Consider the following 24,745-nt stretch of genomic DNA (forward strand, 5'->3'; position numbering starts at 1 on the left):
AGAGACAGAGAGAGAGAGAGAGAGAGAGAGAGAGAGAGAGAGAGAGAGAGAGAGAGAGAGAGAGAGAGAGAGAGAGAGAGAGAGAGAGAGAGAGAGAGAGAGAGAGAGAGAGAGAGAGAGAGAGAGAGAGAGAGAGAGAGAGAGACAGAGAGAGAGAGAGAGAGAGAGAGAGAGAGAGAGAGAGAGAGAGAGAGAGAGAGAGAGAGAGAGAGAGGAGAGAGAGCGAGAGAAAGAGAGAGAGGGTGTGTGTATGTGTGTGTGTGTGTGTGTGTGTGTGTGTGTGTGTGTGTGTGTGTGTGTGTGTGTGTGTGTGTGTGTGTGTGTGTGTGACACTGAGTGCAATAGATAATTAAAAAAAGAAAAAAAGAGAGACAGACAGACTGACAGACAGACAGACAGAGAGGAGAGAGAGAGAGAGAGATACTGAAGTAGATAGATAGAGACAGATAGAGAAGGAGAGAGCTCAGAAGTGGCAGTCGGTGGGTTAAAGGAGAATGGCGGTACTTCGAAGAACACCTTTTTAAATGTAAACACACACACACACAGGTTACTTGCTTGTTCCACCTCTGTCCAATGTGGGATACTACACAGTAGCTGTACTTGCACTGGCTTATTACATACGGTAGGTGTTCGGGCTGCAAACAGACACAGATTACACAGTGAAGCCACAAAGACACAAGCAGGCAACTCCACAGACCACCGGGCCAACCAAACAAGAAAGATCTATTGGGACATCATGGCTTCGATGTCAGTCACAGTACACAGCCAGATAAGAGTCTAGTGGCAGGGAATAAACCGTGTGGGTGAGTGAGTGAGTGAGTGAGTGAGAGAGTGAGTGAGTGAGTGAGAGAGTGAGTGAGTGAGTGAGTGAGTGAGTGAGTGAGTGAGTGAGTGAGTGAGTGCACACGCACACACTCACAAACGAGGGCATGTCATGTATATATTATACCGGTATTCAATTGTATGGGAACACGCAAGCGCCTACCCACCCACACGCAACTCAACAAAAAGAGCAGATGTGATCACTCTGACGGCAACATTCTATTCTGAGACAGACACAGACACACAATACACATACATACACTTTGAAGTAGAGTAGACCAGAAAAAAATACACGGCAACATGTGGCTGGCAGCATCGAGTAATGAACTGAGCCTTTCGTATATGGCGGACATTCGAGTAAGGATTATAGTTGGAATATTTTGTAAGTAGCAAACTGCTCACTTATATGAGATAAATATGATGAGGGGGTGGTGAACGGCACATGCTATCGTAATTGTTTTATGATGCTAGCTGAATGAGAGATGGTGGAAAGGCCACTGCAGTGGATATAGCGATGCCTTTCAATGACATGCACTCGTGCCAAACTGACCAGCACAATACACTGAACACACACACACTACTACGAATAACCTAGATAAACACAAGACTAACCTGGAAAGAGAAAGGCTTCCTCGCACTACGTCCACACAGACACACACACACACACGCACACACACACACACACACAAAGGCCATGCTGTCACAGCAAAAAGCTAAAGCACGGGGGGGGGGGGGGAGAGAGAGAGAGAGAGAGAGAGAGAGAGAGAGAGAGAGAGAGAGAGAGAAAGAAAGAGAGAGAGAGAGAGAGAGAGAGAGAGAGAGAGAGAGAGAGGGAGGGAGGGAGGGAGGGGGAAGCAATAGGTATGCAAGCAGAAGCCTTGGCTCTTGGTGACACTGAAGCCAGGCTAAGTAAGAAAAGCCATATTTCTGCAGATAAAGAAAAAATATACGAAAATACGCTGCTAACGGTGGCAGGTAAGGTTTGAGGGTGAGAAAAGTGCAGCTGTGCACACGCATTCACACGCATTCACACGTCAGCGAGTTCGACTGATGGTGCATTTCGTTCAGTGTCACACACACACACACACACACACACACACAAGACACTGGTCTAAGACGGCAGCACTGTGCAAACAAGTGGGTGGCTACAAGCTAGCAGCTCAGCCCGCGACAAGACATATCCGCGGTGTACAATGTCCCTGATCATCTCGAAGTGCTCGCTGGATGACTTACAGGCGGTGTTCACTGCATGGTTTCGACAAATACTGCTAGGACCGATGCCGAAGCGGCATGGCAGCGGGATGTCTCCCCGCGCATATACTCAGCAACATCAACACAACAACAATAGTAGCAGTAGGCGTATGTTTGGTCCATCTCAGCTACCTAGCACGTAGGCGAGGCCCAGCGTCATGACGGCCATCCCGGCCATACGCGAACGCCACACCTCCGGCTTTCTATCCTCTGGGTCGGCACACGGCAAGTGGCCAGGCGTGATGTTGTCCAAGCCCACCACTTTGGGCGCAAACACCTTCTCAAAGCTCGACTGCATGAGCGACACGCACGCAAAAAGAGAAGAAAAACACACACAGGACAAAATGATCAGGGCAAGCACTACACCCAGCACACAACCACACATAAGTACACACACACACGTCAGTACACACACACACACACACACACACACACACACACACACACGCACACACACGCACACACACACACACAAAACAGCCGCGCGCGCACACACGCACACACCACACACACACACACACTCGCGCACATATCACAAGCACATAGCCACGTGCACAAATTACTTCGAAGTAGGCCCAACTTAAAAATTCGGAGTGGCAAAGACTTTTGAAGAGACGCTTTGGGCTAAGAGTGTGTTTTGGACGGCTATGATTCAGTCATGGTCTCAGCAGTGTAAACAGTGCCAATTTTAATTGGTTATATATTTTTATTAGGGGCGAAACGGTTCCATGTGTTTCATGTTCGGGTACCCTAATGCCAGCATAGTTTCCCACGGTTCGGGTATCGGCTCCATGCAATCTTTTTCTCCAGACCGACAAAATGCGTTCGTGACAATTATTTTTTAGAAAACATTATTACGAGCAAGAACGAGACACATCGAAGAGTCCATGTGCGAAGAAGATAGTGACGTGTACATGAAATTGTACGAGAACGAGATTTTTCGAGTTTCGGTTCGAAAATGGATGGAACGGGTAGCCGATTCTTTTCAGCTGGCGGTTCCAAAACCGGTTCCTTACCCGAACCGTTTCACCTCTAATTTTAATTCTTATTCTACTAGGGAATTCCCGACAGGCGTCTTCGCCTTTTTACAGTTCAAGTGCCAAGCGACCAAACTTCCTGGTGGAAATATTCGCCAATGGCATGTGTAGTGAAATGGGACTACGTGCTGATGGCGATGAACAGTATGATGCAGCGCATTCATATTTGTAGGTCTTAGCGTCTTCCTTGAAAACGCCACCTGAGGCTGAGGCCCACTATTAGTATTACCAAGAGTACATAACCCCCCAAGAGTGTGCAACTCCTGATACCCTTTCTATGGGGTACGCCGACGGCGAAAACTCACATCACGTGGTGCAGTGTCGCAGTTGTACATTTCCAGCCTGTTTTTAGCGAGCAGCGGAGTAATAAAAAAAGCACTCTCTGACAGAAACTCACTGCGGGTATGCAAATCCCCAGCATGATCATGGCAGATATTCGGATTGCGCGCACGCTATCCTTCGTTCGTACGTAGTACGAACGTATCTGAGACACGTAATGTGAGTTTTCGCCGTCGGAGACCCCATTTGCAGAGTAGCACACTCTTGGAGGTTATAATATACTCTTGGTATTACCTACACAGAACCAAATCAAGGTCCGAGGATAGAAAAAAAGGTTACGACTACATTATGGTCGTGGCTGTACTGTGTATCAGTGTGCCATCCTCAGTGCTACATTGCTACATTTTGTCATTTTCGCACAGGAATGTAAAAATAATAAAATTAAATAACAATTATTAGTTGTGGGTTTGATTCCTAATAAGTAATTGATTTCTAAGTTGATAACTCACCCAGCCACCCTGTTTGATAAGCCAGCTGTCCACAGTTTCTTTGAAACAGCGCAACTGCCACGACATAAGGCTGGCTACATAATGTGCTCCCAGCGATGCCGGGTTGTTCATACAGCTGTTTGCAAGCTCCGCACAGAATACGTACAGGGACACAATTTTTCCGTGTGTTACGCCAGCTTGGAACAATTCTGATGCAAACGTAAGAAACTGTCCATATCCAGTTCGTGCAGTGAACGACATTTGCCCAATCATGTCAGCAAACTTCGACTCGTATTGGGATCTGACTTGCCGACACATCCCGACCATTACTCGGGCCAATTGGTCGTGCTTGTCTCCGCCGTTTACGTGGCTCGCGCTCAGGCAGGGAGGCAAGTCCACATGGCCAGCTTCAACAAGGCGATCCTTGTACACCAGTATCATCAATTCTCGAGCAACATCGGCAGTGGTGCCCACTTTCTCGTCTGGAGCTTGCGCCATGGCAGACCGGCAGGTATCAAGAATCCACGGAGGCTGAGGCATGTACTGCTCCAAAATATATTCAAGTAATCACACACACAAAAGAACTCAGGTCATATCCATATACCGGTAGACATATTCCCGTCCATCAGTTCACAAACTACAAGTAACTTTAGTTATTACAGAACTGTCAGAAGTAACATTAGTTACTTCTGCACAGGGTCCTGACTCCACGTGGGTAGGACTCACCAACTGCAAAAACTGGTCATTCAAATATTCTGCAGGGCCTAGGGATGATGAAGAAGAAGTAGGGAAGACCTGGCGCGGCGTAGAGTCTGATCTACTGCACTGACTAGACTGTGCTCGTCAACCGGTGTTGCTTCGTGAACGTGCACGAAATCGATTGATATCACAAGAGTCAAGACTCTTCCCGCAACTCTATCAAAGTTCACGATTTGTCAGGTACATTTCTCCATGACACGTGGACGTTACTAGGGCATTGGCCTATCAGCTAGCAGCGGCACCGGCCCAAGCTCAGCTGCGTGGGTGATGAACAGATGAACCTGAGTCCTGATGATTACAATCAGTCAGCCTGCATGCAGTCCGTTGTGCTTCGTACTTGTCTTGAACTCGACTCGACTTTCTCCGTTTGGCAAGTACTGTAGCCTGTCATGGTGCATGTTTCTTGACGTCGGTCCTGTCCGAAAACCATCTTCAGCGAAGTGTCTGTCACGACTAGTTTCATTATTTTTTCGGGCATGTCTTCGGTCGTGTTGTACCTATGTGCGTCATTGGAATTACAAGCATTTCGCGAATGAATTGGACTCAAGGAAGGAGTATGAATTCATCATGTGAAATCTTACCATCTACAAGTAGCTAGGCGTTGGTACCTCTTTCGCGAAGCTGGACAGAACCATCTAGGCTTCTATCTCTGGCCAGTAAATCCAGTCAGCGCCAGAACATGAACATACACGTAAATGGTATGTCCCAAGGCTACGATCGATGAAGCAATGATAATTCCAGTCCCTGTAACTAAAGCCTCAAACAATGCATCATGCAATACATCCATGCATCATGCCTATTCTTATCTCCTCTGCCAGAAGATGTCATACATGTAGGAAGATAATGACTAGTTATTGCATGCGTTCAAGATTTTTTTCTTTGCTGCGAGAAAATAGACTTGGTATTTTAGTGGATCCAGGCCATGCGCATTCAGAACAAGCACAGTAGCGATAGCTAGCCCTAGCAGTCTGCAGATCAGAAAGTCGTCTTTCCTGATGTCATCGTCCACATTGTCACGGAGGGTTATCTTGTTCAAGCAGATTCCAGCGGATGGTAGCATCGACAAGTATGCGAAGGTATAATTGAGTTATTCCAGAGTTCTGAGGGGTTGACCAACTGCAACAATTACATGCAGGTGCATAGAACTTTGGGGGTCAATCAAATAGCTCACATGACTATTGTAGCTCTGGCTGTTCAGTGTTGAGCCACACACCTCAAAATGAAAACGGAAAACTACAAAATTGATGTACAGTAGAGTCGCGCGCTGAAGAACGTCCAGCCTGAAATTCTAAGAACGCCACAGCCTAAAGCTAAGAACGGCGGTGTTGGTTTTCTGGCAGCTTGTGGGATACATATGATCCAGTACAGATTGTTTCTAAGAACGTGCTATAAGAACGCAGCCAGATTGCTGACAAAATAAGAACGTCCCAGGCTAACCCCTTGGAAACAACGTTCTTGGGCGCGCGACTCTACTGTAGGGATTTCTAGGCAGCACCCAGCCAGTGCTACGGCGTTGCAGAATACAGTCTGTATCGGCTATAGAGTGACCGGATATAAGAATATATCGGCTACAGTGATATTGGTACGAAATATCAAAAGCAAAACGTATTTTATCCAGTAAAAATATCACTATAACCAATATTATCGGATGTAATGATATATCAGATATTATGATGGCAACAAAGAATGAAAACATGCATAACACACTACATTATTATCGGCTATAGTGATAACTTTAAAATACATGTAGCAATACCATCAAAAGCCCTATTTTTTACTTTCTTCACGTTGCTTATTTTTATAGTGATACATGATTGTACATGTACATGTACATAACAGAATTTTTTAATGGAAATGCGGGCACTGTCAACTATGCAGCATGCTCATTTGTCGAAACGCCATGCTGAGAAGTATTTCCTTGCCTTTCATGTCGATCGAAAAAAAAATCAAAATTGATCGTATCGCATATAGTGATCCATCGGTTATAGTGATAAAATCACGGAAATCAAAAGGGTACGCTATAGCCGATACAGACTGTACTCGGATCAGTAGTCCTATGCGCTATCCGTAACAACACTTCAAGCACATTGTTTATTTTCATCGCTGCGTATCCGCAGCGGCATCAGACGGCGAAGCAGAACAAACTGGTCATGACAATTGCAAACTACAATGCACACCCAAACATCTCCTATCTGGGTGCCTTGGGACCGGGCACTGCCTGTATCTCAGATTTGCCTGTACTAAGTCAGGACAGCTCATCTACCATGTATCATATCAGTTTTTGACAAAGTATATTTGGCACATATTGCACATGTTCAGGATAGAAACGATGAAAAGGTTGACAGTGACAAATAAGCACTTGCGCATACGAATCCCCCCAAAATCGAAGCACTTTTTGCCAGAAGGATTCCAGTTGAAGGTGCCCGGTGGAGAGACGTGCCCGTATCTGAGGTGTCCGGATAAGAGGCGCTTTGAGTGTACAGTACAACCTGTCAAGTCGAGCACTCTGATGATAAGTCGATCACCTGTCCCAGAGGATCACTGCAACTAGGACCAATGCCCGGCTGTTATCTCCAGTCAAACGACCCTGGATAAGGAAACCGCCTGTACATGGGGACCACATTCGTGAAGTTCATTGAGTGGTCGCCTTAGCCAGGTCTCACTGTGCATTGAGTGGTCGCCTCAGCCAGGTCTCACTATACATGTACCGAAAAGTACCGCCAGAGCGCCCCACCATCTCATCCTTTCGTGGTCGTATTGTGGAGGTGGTCTGCTGTCTGTAGGTCATACGACATGAACCTTGTACACATATTGCACGTTTTGCAGTCAATCCGTACTTTCGAGCGGACACAAGCTCCACACAAAACCCTGCCAAGCGTGACCTTACACTAAAGATTCTTACATCGTACAAACTTCGTTGCACTGTGCCATACGATTTTCCTTTCTCAGGCTATAAAATCAAGGTGGGGCGCTCTCGCGAGATGGGGCGCTCTGGCGGTACTCTACGGTACTGTACTTTAGCACCTATCTCACACGATCTTGCTCGCAACCGGCCCATATTTTACTTGAGGACTTTTTGTGTACTCATATGGGCAGGAAATTTCCAGCTGTTTTAACCGTTCACATGGCTGGCAGCCCGCGGTTACCATCACGACAGCCACTCTCGTGTACGTGTGTGAGCTGTTCAGTTCCCATGACAACGCTGTCATCATTGCCTGTTTGTCAGGAGATCGGTATTTGCGTAGAGCACCATTCCAAGTATCGCATGCACCAGAAAAGTAGCCACGATAATCGTACTTGCGGCCATTTTGCCCACGTCCATGGTTGATCGTCGTTTGACCACGCATGTATCCAAGGCTGATAGTCAGATGGGCCGTAGTCTCTTCTCTGCATGTTCCACTATCCGTCATCTTGTGTTTTAAACATGTGTGTATCTTGTGTTTGTGGTGTGCCCTTTTCTACACATACACACATGTACAGCTGCTATCGGAATCAGGCTTTGACCCCGAGGTGGTGCCGACTCTGTCGTTTGAGTTTTGCTGTCAACCGGAAGTGCATGAAGCTCTCTCACATCCCGGCAACTACCGCGGTAAGTCCACAAGGTAGCTACGCAGCAGGGAGTGCTAAAAACAAGGGAGAACTAAAAAGCACTCCCTTGTTTTTTAGTACTCCCTGCTATGCAGTCACCAGATCAAGGCATAATATCTTCCAGTACATGTAGCATGTAGCATGTATCATGGTCATAACTTTTGTAGAAACAGAAAAGTAGCCAAGCCCGGTCAACTTATAAACTGTGGTTATGTTGAACCACCCTAGGTTGATCTTAAGTTTGTGCATGTGCCCGTATCCATGCAGTGTGTACTGTCTAAGGGGCCATCCGGCAATTCTCGATAATTTTCATGGAACAAAACAGTTTAATTATGACCCCCACCCACCCACCCGCCCACCCCCTTCAACGAAAAATATATTGACTTGACAGCCAGAATAGATTCATGTTTCAGCTATCGATATTTTTCAAAACGAAACTCTCCTCAACCCACCCACGCATAAACGAAACCTTTTCTCTTCGTGAAAAAGATCGATAATTACGGACGGCCCGTAAGTAGAACCTCGGTGAATTGCCTGACCTACGAGTACAGTTTGATGTGCCCTGTACCACGCAGGTCTATTGTTGACTAGCCAGCGTGCTGTCGAAGCAGCTGCCGCATCGTGCATTCCAGCGGATGGGTCCGCGGCGCAGGCCTTCGGAGAGACAATCGCTCCCGAGTGGAATGAGCGTTTGGTGTGCTCGGTCGGTGCGGCCACGAGTCTTGCTGGTCAGTTGTGTGGCTTTATGGTGGTGTTGCGTTCAGCATGTGCACATGTGCGTGTGTGTGTGTGTGTCAGTGTGTGTGTGTGTGTCAGTGTGTGTGTGTGTCAGTGTGTGTGTGTGTCAGTGTGTGTGTGTGTGTGTGTGTGTGTGTGTGTGTGTGTGTGTGTGTGTGTGTGTGTGTGTGTCAGTGTGTGTGTGTGTGTGTGTGTGTGTGTGTGTGTGTGTCAGTGTGTGTGCGTGTGTGTGTCAGTGTGGCGCTGCAGTGTTGAGCACATGTGCGTGTACGTGATCTGCCAGATCACAGCAAGAGTACATGAAACCTAGTGTGTCCAGTTTGTGAATGAAACCCAGTGTGTCCAGCTTGTGACCTTTTCTGCATGGGTGTCTCTGTCACCGCGAAATTCCGGGATTAGATCATCGTTGATGCAGATAAGCGGCGGGAAGTGGCTGTGCAACGCGAACATGAGGTGTCATAAATATTTCTGTCAGTAGCTACAGAAAATAATGTGAAACTTCGCACGCTAAAGTTGGTGTGCAGGGTAACGACCTTATGCTGCAGTCGATCACCTTAGTACTAGGTAGAGACTAGAGTGGTTTCACATCTATCACATGACCATACGGATCAGCCATGTTGATTCCAACTCCACTCAACTCCTGCATCTATAGGTCACATGACGTCAGCCATGTTGGCTCCACTGTCCAAGTTTCCATGTGCCATGATCACTTTCTACACAAATTGAGTCAAGTGACATGGATGTGTAGCCATTTTATATACTGTACGAGTATGGCTCTGCATGGAGGTGTAAAAGTACATGCAAATGTTCATTTCGCGTGCCAGGCCAGTTCAGAACTGCACATGGCCGCACAGTGTTTCGTGCTTTCAGACAGCTTGCAAAACTAGCGCAAACTGTCGCTTTGCAGAGCCTCTCTGATGTAAGATGTGCGATGACGCACCGCGATGGCTATCTCGTACACCGAATGCGATGACTAATGCTTCCATGTTGCATACGTGCGTGTTGTCTCTAGCTACCGAGCAACTTGCTCTGACAAGTCACTTCAAGGATGCTGGAAATGCTGAGCAGCTTGCGGATCAGCTGCTTACAGGTACACTGTTCTTTTATAACCATGGCAACTATGTTAGTAACTGCCCGTCTCTGTGTGATCCCAACTCATAGTAATGTTAGTCAGTGCAGCTACGACCCCTGGCAGTAGAGTGCACTGCGTTTGTACGGCTGGCCGGCTACTCCTTGTTGTGTTCTTGCCCGCGCGCGCGCGTGTGTGTGTGTGTGTTTGATTGGGCAGAGTTGTCTCGGGATGGCTGCACTCATGGCGGTGGCGACCTTCCATTCCTCTTTCTCTGCGGAGATTTGCGCCGCGACACTCTGCCAGACAAGCTACGGGCGGTGAGTATTTGCTAAGAGTTTGGTGCCTGTGGTGTGCATGTTAACATTTTTATAGTTCACAAAACATTCAAGCTTTATATTTAAAAAAAAATGGAACAACATGAAAAGTCACAGCATGCGCTGCGCAGCAAGTCAGCAAACGCTGGGAATGGTCTGCACTGGTGTGTTGGTATGCATGGCCTACGTTGAATTTTAAAAGTTAAACTTCAACACAAGTTAGCACTGGAACAAGGCTGAAGTACATGTATGTTGTTGCTCAGAGTTTTATCAACATAGCCTGTATGGAAGATAAACGTCTTGTTGGTTGTTGTGTCCACTGTATCACCCCATGTTTAGGCATCTCATCGGGTGCATGAGATAGTTTGCTATCGGACAACCGCGGCTCTAACGCTGACTACACGCGGTCGAGAGATCACTGCTGAGCTCACCGGGTCCATGCCAGAGCCTGGTGCCGAGGTAAGGCTGCCTTGCGACTTTCTAGTAATTAACATACCGGTACACATGCTCTCTCTCTCTCTCTCTCTCTCTCTCTCTCTCTCTCTCTCTCTCTCTCCCCCCCCCCCCCTCTCTCTCTCTCTCTCTCTCTCTCTCTCTCTCTCTCTCCTGTTGTTTGTTTCCCTTGACCCCCCCCCCCCCACCTCCTACTATTTTTTCCTGGTTAGAATCCTGAAATGTGTGGCACTGGTGGCACTAAGCCCTTTCTGTCGATCTGTATTCTCCCTTTTCTAGGGTTGGACATGGCTTGTATTCTTCAGCCCATCTGGAGTTGAGTTTAGCTATGCGTCGCTACTGTCACAGCTGAGTGGTGTGGCCCATGTCAGAGTGAGTGGCTCCAGTCACCTTTGTATTCTTGTGTGGCTGTTGACCTGGACGGTCTTCACTGTATGCTTGTATTGTATAGTGGAGGGACCTGTGTCCGCGAGGGGCCTAGTCCCTGTAGCCAGTCAGTTCCCTATAGCAGAAGGGCTTTCTGGCCATACATGCAGCATGCATGTATGGTCGTGAGCCCTTGCATGTCGAGATCTCGAGGTATTGCAGGAGTGTACGGAGAAAAGTTTTGAAAGCAGGTGGCAAACATGGATCAGATTGTTGAAGTCGTGTAGAGAGCACTTCAATGTATGCGTTGTGTTTGGTAGATACCGCAGATAAGTTGGCCATTCAACCAACACCAACAGGTACGCGGAGCTCGTGGAGCTTGTTTTGTTCGTGGAGAACGAAACTGGAAGGCAAGAGTCGTTGTGGGATGTGAGCATTGCATGCACTATGATTGAGGATTGGCCAGCTCTCTGTCTGGCTCGCTTTACTGGATTCTACTATTTCTAGACTGTATTCTTCAGGCTCACTTCAGGCTCGACTCGCATTGCAAACTTCTGTTGTTATTGTGTTTCCAACGAACTAACTACTAAAGAAGAAGACTACTGAAGACTAGCCGAAAGGAAAAGCACCATGGTATAATATACAGCAGGGCAACATAAAGGCACAGCAGGCCGAGCAGGGCACCTGTGAAACCAGAGACCCGGACCCGTCGAAGCATGCAAATGAGGGCCGCTCTATCGCCTGACATGAATGCATACAAAGAGAGCGTAAGCAGACAGCATTGTCGTGCACTAAGATGCCGACTCGCGTGACCGTAACACAGCACGACAATGAACATGACAGTCAGACTACTCCAGACATGAATGCAGGAAACCAGTATACATGACCATGCGTGCACATCTCCCCCTTCACTCACGAAATGGCATATGAGTGAGTACATGAGCAAGGCAGTGCAGCAGCAAGAATGAGTGCACAGGAAGGCAGCATATGGAAAGTGCAGACGGACAACCACAAGAGAAAAACATCAGAAACATCAGAAAAGACTAGAGACAGCACACCAGTGTCAGAGCACCAGCACTCTAACTAACAGAACAGCGCAGCTAACTGTCTGTCTCGACCGGGCGTCGCCTCACTCCACGGGGAGCGGAATGAGGCGTTGGATGGCTCGCCGGTAGATCTTGCCCCGGATCTCAACATCCACCACCCTGACGCAACTGTCTGGTCCGGGGAAGACACGCCTCACCCTGCCCAGTGGCCAACTGCCCCGGGGTGTGTCGGGCTCGATACACAGCACCACCTCATCGACAGCGATGTTCTTCTGCGTCTTGCGCCACTTCCTGCGCTGGTTCAGCAGTGGGACGAACTCCAGGAGCCATCTCCTCCAGACCTCCTTCACTGTGCGCTGCACGACGGCGAAGCGATCTCTGGGTTGGACTTGCTCTGTGGCGTTCAGTTTCTCTTCCAACGGCAGAGGTGGGTCGCAGCGTCCTGCAAGGAAATGCTGCGGAGTCAGCGGCTCGAGGTCGGCGGCGTCGGCACTGACTGTTGTCAGCGGACGGGAGTTGATGAGGTCCTCTGCGGCGACGATGGCGGTGTGTAGCTCCTCATCAGTGAGCTCAGCGGTGGCCAGTGCGGATCTCAGAGCGCGCTTCGCTGCCTTAATCATAGCTTCGAAGACACCTCCAAAATGCGGTGCTCTGGGCGGGTTGAACCTCCACCGGATGTGTCGATCAGCGAGACTGCGCGCGATCTCTGCGCGATCGAGCTGCTCCACGGCTTCTCGTAACTCCCGCTCAGCCGCGACGAAGTTGGAGCCGTTATCGGTGACGATGATGCTTGGCGTGCCGCGCCGCTTAACAAACCGGTTGAACGCCATGAGGAACCCCCCGGTATCCATGGAGTAGGTGAGCTCCAGATGGCAGGCACGGGTTTCCAGGCACGTCATGAGACAGAGGTAGCGCTTCGCTCGGGTTCTGCCTCGTCCTTGCTTAGTCTGGAACGGCCCGGCAAAGTCGATGCCGCAGTGCGAGAATGGTCGGAGAGACCCGGCAGTCCGAAAGTCCGGCAGAGCGCCCATGATCTGCGCCGCCGGTACACCCCAGTTCTTCCGACACGGAACGCACGACTGGCGTGCCGTCTTGACTGCTGATGCACCGTTTACTATCCAGAACCTCTCCCTCAGGTTGGACAGCAGATGCTGAGGTCCCACGCTGTGGCGGCACCTCCGGTCCTCCTTCTCGATCAGCAGCCGCGTGACAACGTGCTTCTGAGGCAGGATGATCGGTAAGCGTACACGATATGGCAAGTGTTTCGCAGCCTTCAAACGGCCTCCGACCACCATCAGCGGTTCAGCATGTTGATCTAGCGTCGGGGTTAGCGCCGCCAGCGGGTCGCTAGCCTGCATTGGCTTTCCGGCGGCCAGGCGCTCCAGGGTTGGGCCGTACGCGTCCTTCTGCGCCTGTCGTATCCAGTGCCTCTCAGCGCGGCCTACCTCACCCGCCGTCAGCTCTGGCACGTTGACAGTAGGGTAGTTCGGGTTGGCTGCTCGCGAAGTCGACACTGCAACGGTGACGTCTTGATCGCTGCTGGTATCCTCCCCCTTCATGCCGACGCGCGGCTTGCGACGGCATCGGCTGACAAACCGGTAGCACCACGCAGTCACCCTGAGCAGCTGCTCCCAGGTGCGGTATCTGGACGCCTGGAGGCGAGTGGTTGGCGTGACGGCAAGCGCGAACGTGGTCTCCCGCTGGATGACGCCTGGCAGACCTTCTGTGGACGCTGACTTCTCAGGCGGCCATACGTCTGGTTGCTGCGACAGGAACGCGGGTCCGTGCCACCACACCCGGTCCTCCGCCAACTCCTTCGCTGGTAGCCCACGGGTACCCTTGTCGGCGGGGTTCTGCTTGCCGGGTACGTGCCTCCACTGGGAGGGCTTCGTGGCGTTCTGTAGCTCTGAGACGCGGTTGCCGATGTCGACCTTGAACCTGCGGCTGTGCGAGCGGATCCACCCCAACACGTTCATGGAGTCCGTCCAGAACGTGTGCTCGGCGACCGGGATGTCCAGAGCGTTGCCAACTTCGCTGCTGGTCCGCAGACCCAAGACGGCGCCGCGAAGCTCCAGCTGGGGGATGGTCTGCCGACGAGCCGGGGCTGTCTTGGCCTTGGCCATGGCGAGCGTCACCCGCACGTTGCCGGCTGCATCCTCTGCGCGGATGTAGGTCGCCGCAGCGATGGCACGGTCAGACGCATCCGTGAACGTGTGGACGGAGAGGATGGACTCTGTAGCCGCCTTGAAACTGCGTGGCGCGTTGATGGCGGCCAGGTCGGGCAGCTCGTCAAACCACTCCCTCCACTTTCTGGCGTGTGTGGGAGGAAGCTCGTCGTCCCACGCCTGGTCCAGCAACCAAGTGTCCTGCAGCAGCACGCGGGCACGGATTGTGAACGGCGCAATTTGCCCACGAGGATCGAACGCCGACGCCAGGCCGCTGAGGACGGAGCGCCGTGTCAGCTTGGTGAACTCTGGTCGCTTGAAATGAAAGCTGAAGACGTCTTTATCCGCTGACCAGGTGACTCCCAGCGTCTTCGTAGTAGGCAGAGTGCAGTGGATATGCTCACCGACATTGAGTGTAGCGGATGCGGCTCGATCAGCAGCTGGTATGCTCTGCAGGACTTCCGCGCTGGTGGACAGCCACTTGCGCAGGTGAAACCCGCCGCGCGACAGGATGTCCTGGAACTGGACGCGGCTCTCCACTGCGTCGGCCACCGATGGGCGCGATGTCAGCAAGTCGTCGACATAGCGGCTCCGCTCCAGAGCGTCGGTAATTGCGGCTGAGTATTGCGGGCCGAATCTGCGCAGTACCTCCTGGACTGCCTTGCCCGCCAGGTAAGGCGAGGCCTTGATGCCGAACACCACACGCTGAAACTCATACACCCGCGGCTGGTTGTCGTCGAAGCGCCAGAGAAACCGGTGGTATTTGCGGTCCTCTTCCCTGAGAGCCACTTGGAGAAACATCTTCGAGATGTCAGCTACAAGTGCTACAGGCTCGGCACAGAACCGGATCAGTACCTTGACAATGTCGGTCTGAAGTGCCGGGCCGCTGAACATTTCATCATTAATCGATCGCCCGTCCCACTTGGCCGCGGCGTCGAACACGATCCGCACCTTGGTCGTCTCCTTGTCGTTGCGGACGACCGGAAAGTGCGGCAGGAACCATTGCTGAGCACCATCGGCGTCCACCTCCCTGCTGGGCACTTCACGGATGTACCCCTTGTCGAGATGGCTCTGCATAACGTCGTGGTACTGCTGTTGTACTCTCGGGCGGCTGTTCAGTGAGCGTTCCAGGCTGCGCAGTCGTTGCGCGGCTTGCGGCCGGTTGGAGGAGATGTTGGGTTCGGGATCAACCCACGGAATGCCCAACTCCACCCTTCCATCGACGAACCGGGCCGTTGCGTTGGTGCGCTCCTCCACCTGGCTGTCCTCAGCAGATGGCATAGCGTCGTAGCAAGGCGGCCGTGCGCCGGCTGACTCCATGCCGAGATGGTTTCGGACGAGCGTCTCGAGGCTCAGATCTTCTGATGTAGGCGTGACGACTGCTGAGAAGCTGGCAGGGGCCAAATCTGCTCTTCCTGGGCTCAAACACACCCAGCCCAGTGGGGTGAGTCGGGCAATCGGGTGGTTAGGCTGCGCTGTAGTGGCTTCCTGCCGTACGGTGTGCAGCTCGATGGCGTTGAGACCGATCAGCACGTCGATCCGCCCCTCCACTGAGGGGAACGGGATGTCGCGGAGATGCTCCCAGCTCTGCTTGCTCTGGCTCCAGTCCACCGGCTGCACGCTCGGGCACACTGTTGGCAGCGCCCAGGCGCGGAACTCCGATATCGAGCCGTCAGCTTTGTCGACCGCGACGGTGACGTGCTCGTACGTACCGGTCACTTGCCCGCCGCCCAGGACGGACGCCGTCAGCTGCTTTCGTGGGCCACACACGCCAATGGCAGAAGCGGTCTGCTGCCTGATGTAGCTGGTGGACGACGCAGGGTCCAGCAGCGCAGTGCCTTGCACCCTCCTGCCGTTGTGGCTGAGGACAACAGGTACCGTCATGAACGACAGCGGCAATGCTTCGGGCGGTTTGTCCTCCTCACGCCGCTCAGCTGTTGCCATGGCGGTGTCGAGAGCAGACGTCACGTGTGTGGTGTGTGCCTCCGTACACGACTCGGTTGAAGCGTCAACTGTGACGTGAGCCGTGTGACGACCGTGTCTCTCCGCTGGTGCTGGCTTGGTCGGCTTGGTGCCACCGGGCGCATCTCGCTTTGGCCTGTTGGAGTGCAGCAGTGCGTGGTGTCGTCGTTGACAGGCGCCACAGCTCATCTTGCATGCCGTGGACCAATGGCCAGGCGACAGGCAGCAGCTGCAGATGTCCTTGCCGGCGCGCACAAATTCCCATCGCTGCTGAACCGTCAGAGATTTGAACCTCGGGCACGCGCTCAGGTGATGCGTGCCCTTGCAGCTTGCGCACTGGTCTGGACCGACCGCGAAGGTGAAGTCTCCTGACCGTGGCGGACGCTTGGGCGCGACGCTGGGTGGGCATGGCTTCTGGGACTGCACGACTCGCCGTGCACTGGTTGGCTCCGAAGCCGCGATCCGTTCGTTCACCCTTGTGAGCTTGTGAACGCGCTTGAGCAGGAACGCGGCAAATGTGTCAATGTCACACTGGGTGTCGTCCTGCTTCTCAAAGTAAGCTGAAAGGACCGAACGCGGCACCTTCTGCGTCACTGAGAGATACAGCTCTCGCCCGGGCGCTATCCTGGCCACCCGCAGGTTCAACAGCGTGTTCCTCAGCTTGACGGCCAGCGTCTTCAGCTCATCCAGCTCGCGCTCCGTGTTGATTCGCGGCCAACTCATGAGCTCGCGTTCCTGCTGTTCGAGGCTACGGTCTGTGCCCCCGTACCACCGATCCAGCTCCTCCATGATGGCGGAGTAGGCGCCCGGGCCGTCTAGCACGTCCGCGATCAAGTCTTCGGCCGCTCCGTCCGCCAGTGCCTCCCGCAAGTGCGCGAGCTTATAGTCCTCTGACAAGAGCGGGTTCTCGTGTACTAGACGGAGAAACCGCTGACGCCACTTCACATAGGACAGCATCTTGCCATCGAACTTTGGCAGGTCCAGTGGCTTCAGGGACCTGCAGACTCCCATCTGGAACATAGCCGCTCCGTCTGCCCAATCGACTGCTGGGTCGGTCGCCCTGGTGGGCGGGAAGTAGGGTTCCGCTGCAGGGTTGAGTCCCGCTTCCTTGGGCTTGAAGGCCTGCTGGACTGGACGGAGTCGCAAAGGCACTGGCGGGACTGGCTTAGGTGGTGGGCTGGGTCCCGCTCCCTTGGGCTTGAAGGCCTGCTGGACTGGACCAAGTCGCAAAGGCACTGACGGGACTGGCTTAGCTGGTAGACGTCTGGGCTTCGCACGTGGGGCTGGGGTTGGAGCAGGTCGATACTTGAGCAGGCTTGCTCTCGGCACTGGAGCTGAGGTGTTGGGTTGCACTGCAGGCTGCACTGGCTGTTGCATGTTCGGCTGCATGGGCTGCTGTGCGGGCTGTGACCCAGACCCCTGTTCTAACCCGGGGCCTGCGATGAGCCACTGCGCCAGCACCTGCGTCGCTGAAGGCACTTCGACTGAAGTGGTTGGCCAGCCTGCGCTTGGCCTCCGCGTCCGATCGCGCACGACGACTTCCCACGCCGCGTGGCCAGCTCCCACCATCGACATCCTCGCTCTCTAGCTCTGAGCTCTCTGGCTCTGAACTCGAGGTATCCACAGCAGAACTTCGCGCTGCCCTGGCACTGCTCGCGCTGGCCAACTCCTCCGCCGCCCTCGCCTGCTCGACTTCGAGCTCCTTTTCCGCCAGGTCGATTTGGAGGTCGATCTCCCGCTGCTTCAGAGCGGCGATCCGCCGTGCAGTCTCCAGTTCTGCCTCCTTGTTCCTACGCAATATCGCAGCTTCAAGTTCAACGCCCCCGACTTCAAGGCTCTCGCTCGCGGACGTCCTGCCGCCGCTCCTGCGTCCCGACCGCCTCGGCTCTTGGGCCTGCTCCCCATCGGAGAGGAACCGCTTGGGCATCTTACCTAGGGTTCTCCTGCTACTCCTTCGTGGGAACTCCATGACAGGCAACGGAAACCGAGACTTTCTGCTGGCCGTGATCCGGCTCGAAGGACCAGTTTATGGCCAGCTCTCTGTCTGGCTCGCTTTACTGGATTCTACTATTTCTAGACTGTATTCTTCAGGCTCACTTCAGGCTCGACTCGCATTGCAAACTTCTGTTGTTATTGTGTTTCCAACGAACTAACTACTAAAGAAGAAGACTACTGAAGACTAGCCGAAAGGAAAAGCACCATGGTATAATATACAGCAGGGCAACATAAAGGCACAGCAGGCCGAGCAGGGCACCTGTGAAACCAGAGACCCGGACCCGTCGAAGCATGCAAATGAGGGCCGCTCTATCGCCTGACATGAATGCATACAAAGAGAGCGTAAGCAGACAGCATTGTCGTGCACTAAGATGCCGACTCGCGTGACCGTAACCATGGTAACACAGCACGACAATGAACATGACAGTCAGACTACTCCAGACATGAATGCAGGAAACCAGTATACCAGGTATACATGACCATGCGTGCACAAGGATTCCCGTACAGCATCCCGAGTGAAGCAGATAACAAACAACAAGATACTGTAGTTCCTAGCGAAGCGAGAAAAGGGCAAAGACAAGCGGAAAGAAACGTGATCCGAAAGCTGGCACTGGGACGAAAGCTGTGTGTGTGTACGTGTGTATGTGTGTATGTGTGTACGTGTGTATGTGTGTACATGCATGTGTGTACATGTACGTGGGCATGTGCGTGTGCGTGTGTGTGGGTATGTGTCGTGTATTGTGCGTGCACCAATCAGGTGGCCGCCATCGGGAAGACAACGGCCGATGCTCTGCTGCAACATGGCGTGACAGTGCACGCAGTGGCTAAGAAACCCTCTGCAGACAACCTACTGGAAGCTATTGCTGCTGCAAGTACATGCAGCACCCCATCCTAACTAACACACACACAGGTACCCCCGCTGCTGGTGCACACACAGGTACCCCCGCTGCTGGTGCAGTGTCTGCTGCCCTCGTGACATCCGATGTGTTGGCACTGTAGATGAAGAAAGTTTCGTTGTGATGCAACTACTGAGTAAAAGGCCATTGTCATGTCATGTCATGACAAAGAGTAGTGTTGTTTTTGTGTAATAGTAGCTGCGCGTGGGAAAGTCCGTGTTGCCTTTAACGATTGAGGACGGCAAGAGCGCCGATATGTCACGGCTCTGAATGGAACACCACTTTCACTACAGCGCTGTATGAAACACATCCATTGCTGTGGTTTGACTGCCATATCGCGGTGTCGCGACCGTTGATGGAACGTCTTTGCTGTGTCACGACTGTTGATGGAACGTCTTTGTGATGTAACAACTCCTGTATCGCTGTATCACGGCTGTTGATGGAAAGCCTTTGCTGCATCACGACTGTTGATGGAAAGCCATTGCTGTGTAACGACTGTTGATGGAAAGCCTTTGCTGTGTCACGACTGTTGATGGAAAGCCATTGCTGTGTCACGACTGTTGATGGAAAGCCTTTGCTGTATCACGACTGTTGATGGAAAGCCATTGCTGTGTCACGACTGTTGATGGAAAGCCATTGCTGTGTCACGACTGTTGATGGAAAGCCTTTGCTGTCTCACGACTGTTGATGGAAAGCCTTTGCTGTGTCACGGCTGTTGATGGAAAGCCATTGCTGTGTCACGACTGTTGATGGAAAGCCTTTGCTGTACCACGACTGTTGATGGAAAGCCATTGCTGTGTCACGACTGTTGATGGAAAGCCTTTGCTGTATCACGACTGTTGATGGAAAGCCATTGCTGTGTCACGACTGTTGATGGAAAGCCTTTGCTGTATCACGACTGTTGTTGGAAAGCCATTGCTGTGTCACGACTGTTGATGGAAAGCCTTTGCTGTATCACGACTGTTGATGGAAAGCCTTTGCTGTGTCACAAGACTCACAACTGTTGATGGAAAGCCTTTGCTGTATCACGACTGTTGATGGAAAGCCATTGCTGTGTCACGACTGTTGATGGAAAGCCATTGCTGTGTCACGACTGTTGATGGAAAGCCATTGCTGTGTCACGACTGTTGATGGAAAGTCTTTGCTGTGTCACGACTGTTGATGGAGAGGCTTTGCTGTATAACGACTGTTGATGGAAAGCCATTGCTGTGTCACGACTGTTGATGGAAAGCCATTGCTGTGTCACGACTGTTGATGGAAAGCCATTGCTGTGTCACGACTGTTGATGGAAAGCCATTGCTGTGTCACGGCTGTTGATGGAAAGCCATTGCTGTGTCACGACTATTGATGGAAGGCCTTTGCTGTGTCACGACTGTTGATGGAGAGGCTCTGCTGTGTAACGACTGTTGATGGAGAGGCTTTGCTGTATAACGACTGTTGATGGAAAGCCATTGCTGTGTCACGACTGTTGATGGAAAGCCATTGCTGTGTCACGACTGTTGATGGAAAGCCATTGCTGTGTCACGACTGTTGATGGAAAGCCATTGCTGTGTCACGGCTGTTGATGGAAAGCCATTGCTGTGTCACGACTATTGATGGAAAGCCTTTGCTGTGTCACGACTGTTGATGGAGAGGCTCTGCTGTGTAACGACTGTTGATGGAGAGGCTTTGCTGTATAACGACTGTTGATGGAAAGCCATTGCTGTGTCACGACTGTTGATGGAAAGCCATTGCTGTGTCACGACTGTTGATGGAAAGCCATTGCTGTGTCACGGCTGTTGATGGAAAGCCATTGCTGTGTCACGACTATTGATGGAAAGCCTTTGCTGTGTCACGACTGTTGATGGAGAGGCTCTGCTGTGTAACGACTGTTGATGGAGAGGCTTTGCTGTATAACGACTGTTGATGGAAAGCCATTGCTGTGTCACGACTGTTGATGGAAAGCCATTGCTGTGTCACGACTGTTGATGGAAAGCCATTGCTGTGTCACGACTGTTGATGGAAAGCCATTGCTGTGTCACGGCTGTTGATGGAAAGCCATTGCTGTGTCACGACTATTGATGGAAAGCCTTTGCTGTGTCACGACTGTTGATGGAGAGGCTCTGCTGTGTAACGACTGTTGATGGAGAGGCTTTGCTGTATAACGACTGTTGATGGAAAGCCATTGCTGTGTCACGACTGTTGATGGAAAACCATTGCTGTGTCACGACTGTTGATGGAAAGCCATTGCTGTGTCACGACTGTTGATGGAAAGCCATTGCTGTGTCACGGCTGTTGATGGAAAGCCATTGCTGTGTCACGACTATTGATGGAAAGCCTTTGCTGTGTCACGACTGTTGATGGAGAGGCTCTGCTGTGTAACGACTGTTGATGGAGAGGCTTTGCTGTATAACGACTGTTGATGGAAAGCCATTGCTGCGTAACAACTGTGGCAGTTACACTTGAGCTACGGCAGAGGAAAAACACTGCTAATGGACCTGCGACATGTTCCAGTTGTCGATTGAGATCTATGGCTGTACTACTACAACTGCAGATGGAAAGGTCAGCCCTATGTTTCAAGTGGCTATGGAAGAACAGCACTTTGTAAGAAGAAGCAGCTGAGGATGAGGGAAAGTCCCCTCTGTGTTACTGCCGGAGGTGGAAACTGGAAAGCGGCCATTTCTGTGCAATATGTATGGATGAAAAGTCATTGCTGTGCAGCAGGGCATGCATGGATGGAAAGCTGTACAGTGCTACCGTCTTGCAACACAGTAAGATACATGTACTCGTGTGCACTGGAACACTACAGCTGTGGTCTGCCTTGCATGACTGAGTAGGATGCCCCGCTAGTGTCGGATCTAACAGAGTGGTAATGTCACTAGTCATATGACTGCGCTGTACAACGTATTGCCTGCATCAGATTATGTAGTGGTTAGGCCACCAGGCCAACTGGTGATACATATCAACATGACAAGTTGCGGATTTAAACTCTGTCCAGTCTGTACAGTGTTGGCTGTGCTACCATCAAGCCTTGCTTATCTTGCTCTGCAGGTCCCGAGTGACTGGTACACGCGGTGCTGCACGTGCAGTTTGTGTTTTAGTTAGCACCTTACTACAGCGGTGATACTGCACTAGCATGTTTGACTATGGCAGCATGTTTCAAGGCGGAGGACACGCTGCCACGTTAGCCTATCAAGCAAGCCTCGCATGGCTCTACCAGCTCGTACTGCTACCAGTTTCAACTTTTTATTTTTAATTTTTTAATTTTTTATGGCGATTCATTTTATTGAAACAAAGAAAAATGGTGGCACCTATGTACAGGGGATATGGGGGATGGCCCACGCCTGGTATAAAGTACTGCTACCAGTGCTGTGCTTTGCATGTGGCATGTACTGCCACCACCTGCCTGTGAGCAGTGCAACTGTGGTGTGTGCTGCTCAGGTTCATCATGCCAGAACGCAGTATATGTGTCTGTTCAAGTGTATCATGTGTGTGTGCGTGTATGTATGTATGTCACCGGACCTTCCCCTCGGCTAGCGGCCGGACACGCCACCGATGCAGCAGCGTGACCAGTGCCTGTCCCTTCGGGGACTGCGTAGTGCCTAGTGGCAGTAGGATCAAGATCAAGATGTGTGTACTGTACGTATGTATGCATGTATGTATGCATGCATGCATGTATGTATGTATGTATGTATGTATGTACTCAATCTGCGCATGTATGTATGTATGTATGTACTTCAGTATGTACACAACAGAACAACAAGGACAATCAAGGCTTGTTTGCTGCTACTTTAAGTTTCATGCTTACGCAATCATCAGGCAACATCCTGTTGCCTGATGATTGCGTAAGCATGAAACTTAAAGTAGCAGCAAACAAGCCTTGATTGTCCTTGTTGTTCTGTTGTGTATTACGCTCTGCCTTTGTGGTGTTGAGCACTGTCAAGCACTCTGGGTACATCCTTCGGGGTACTTCAGTATGTATGTATGTATGTATGTATGTATGTATGTATGTATGTATGTATGTACATAGCAGACTCAGCGGAGGACGTTCAGGTTGGTTATAAACACATAGAGCCACAAGCATAAACAAATTTAGCGCTAAATCTGGTGTGAGGTATGGGGAGAAAGCTGGCGCGGGCCAAGGCGCGACCGTGGAAGTGCCAGGAGGGTGGCGGGCAACAGGCAGGTGTGAGCATGAAAGCGCGGAAAGAGGCGATGGGGAGGCAGTGTACAGCAGATGTGTGGGGGGTGCCAGGAGGGTGGCGGGCAGTGGCCCAGTGAGATCACTACAAGTAGGGAGTTGTTTGGTGACGGGCAGGCGTGAGCAGAGTGGCATCGCCAACAACAGGCCAAGGGATTGTGTTATTTTATAATAATGGGTGCTCAGGCAAAGTGCAGTACAGCTTACGATGCTTACGATGCTTACGAGATGCTTACGATGAAGTCAACAGCGAGGCGAGGGAGATCGCAGAGGATCTAAATCTTCAAAACAGGATGGATGTACTGGCTAAGTCGGAGGCATTTATAACACTGAAAGACCACAAAAACAACTTCGCTAGAGCGCTGCCCTGCAGACTCATTAACCCAGCCAAATCGGAAGTGGGTGTGGTGAGCAAGGCTATACTGGAGAAGATCGTGGCTGCTGTGCGTCGCCAAACGGCCGTGAACCTATGGAGGAGCACCATGTCAGTGATCGAGTGGTTCAAGGAGATACCCGACAAACAGCGCCACACTTTCCTATGCTTTGACGTGGTAGAATTCTACCCGTCAATTGGTGAGCAGCTCCTCCGTCAGGCCTTATCGTTCGCGGAGCAATTCATCACGATCGAGCCGCGTGAAATGGACATCATCTTTCACGCCCGGAAATCGCTCTTATTCCACGATGGCCGCCCCTGGATGAAGGACAAGGGCGACATGTTTGACGTAACAATGGGAAGTTACGATGGCGCCGAGACGTGCGAACTTGTGGGGGCCTTTCTTCTCAACCAGCTCTCAAGCCTCGTCGGTAGATCCGCTATCGGCCTCTACCGAGACGATGGACTGGCCGCCCTCAAGGACACCAGCCCACAGGCTGCAGACCGCCTCAGAAAAAAGCTGACGGAAATATTCAAGCGCTTCGACCTTAAAATTACCATCGAAGCGAACTTGAAGGTGGTGGATTTCCTGGATGTCACCATGAACCTGGACACCGGGAAATTTCAACCCTTCCGAAAGCCCAATGACAACCCGCTCTACGTCAGCAAGCAGTCCAACCACCCGCCTGGCATCACCAACAACATCCCTGCTGCTGTCAACAAGCGCCTTTCCGCTATATCGAGCGACGCGGAGGCATTCAACCATGCAGCCCCCGTGTACCAGACCGCATTAAAGGCCAGTGGATACACCGAAGTGCTGAGCTTTCAGCCCGAGGCACATGAGCACAGGGGCAGGAAGAACCGCAGCCGCAAGGTCATATGGTTCAACCCTCCCTACTCCAAAAACGTTAGCACAAACGTCGCTGGTAGGTTCCTGAGCCTTGTCTCCAGGCACTTCCCG

The 24,745-nt window shown here is 51.6% G+C and overlaps 2 protein-coding genes across 2 annotated transcripts; one reads left to right on the forward strand and one right to left on the reverse strand.

Moving 5' to 3' along the window:
* Positions 1–1,022: 1,022 nt before the first annotated feature.
* LOC135817177 (uncharacterized) lies at positions 1,023–4,719 on the reverse strand. Its single transcript, XM_065330306.1, has 2 exons — positions 3,899–4,719; positions 1,023–2,365 (listed from the first exon to the last, which is right to left on the reverse strand). Exons 1-2 carry the CDS (start codon positions 4,415–4,417, stop codon positions 2,198–2,200), a joined length of 687 nt encoding a protein of 228 aa, XP_065186378.1. The 5' UTR covers positions 4,418–4,719; the 3' UTR covers positions 1,023–2,197.
* A 647-nt stretch (positions 4,720–5,366) lies between these two features.
* Positions 5,367–22,938, forward strand: LOC135817178 (uroporphyrinogen-III synthase-like). The gene is made up of 8 exons (XM_065330307.1): positions 5,367–5,712; positions 8,117–8,225; positions 8,800–8,952; positions 9,975–10,052; positions 10,251–10,351; positions 10,688–10,807; positions 11,081–11,173; positions 19,093–22,938. The coding sequence occupies exons 1-8, from the start codon at positions 5,632–5,634 to the stop codon at positions 19,228–19,230; spliced, it is 873 nt and encodes a 290-aa protein (XP_065186379.1). The 5' UTR covers positions 5,367–5,631; the 3' UTR covers positions 19,231–22,938.
* The last annotated feature ends 1,807 nt before the right edge of the window (positions 22,939–24,745 follow it).

This window comes from Sycon ciliatum, chromosome 5, assembly GCF_964019385.1.
Source record: "Sycon ciliatum chromosome 5, ocSycCili1.1, whole genome shotgun sequence".
NCBI classification, from domain to species: Eukaryota; Metazoa; Porifera; class Calcarea; order Leucosolenida; family Sycettidae; genus Sycon; species Sycon ciliatum.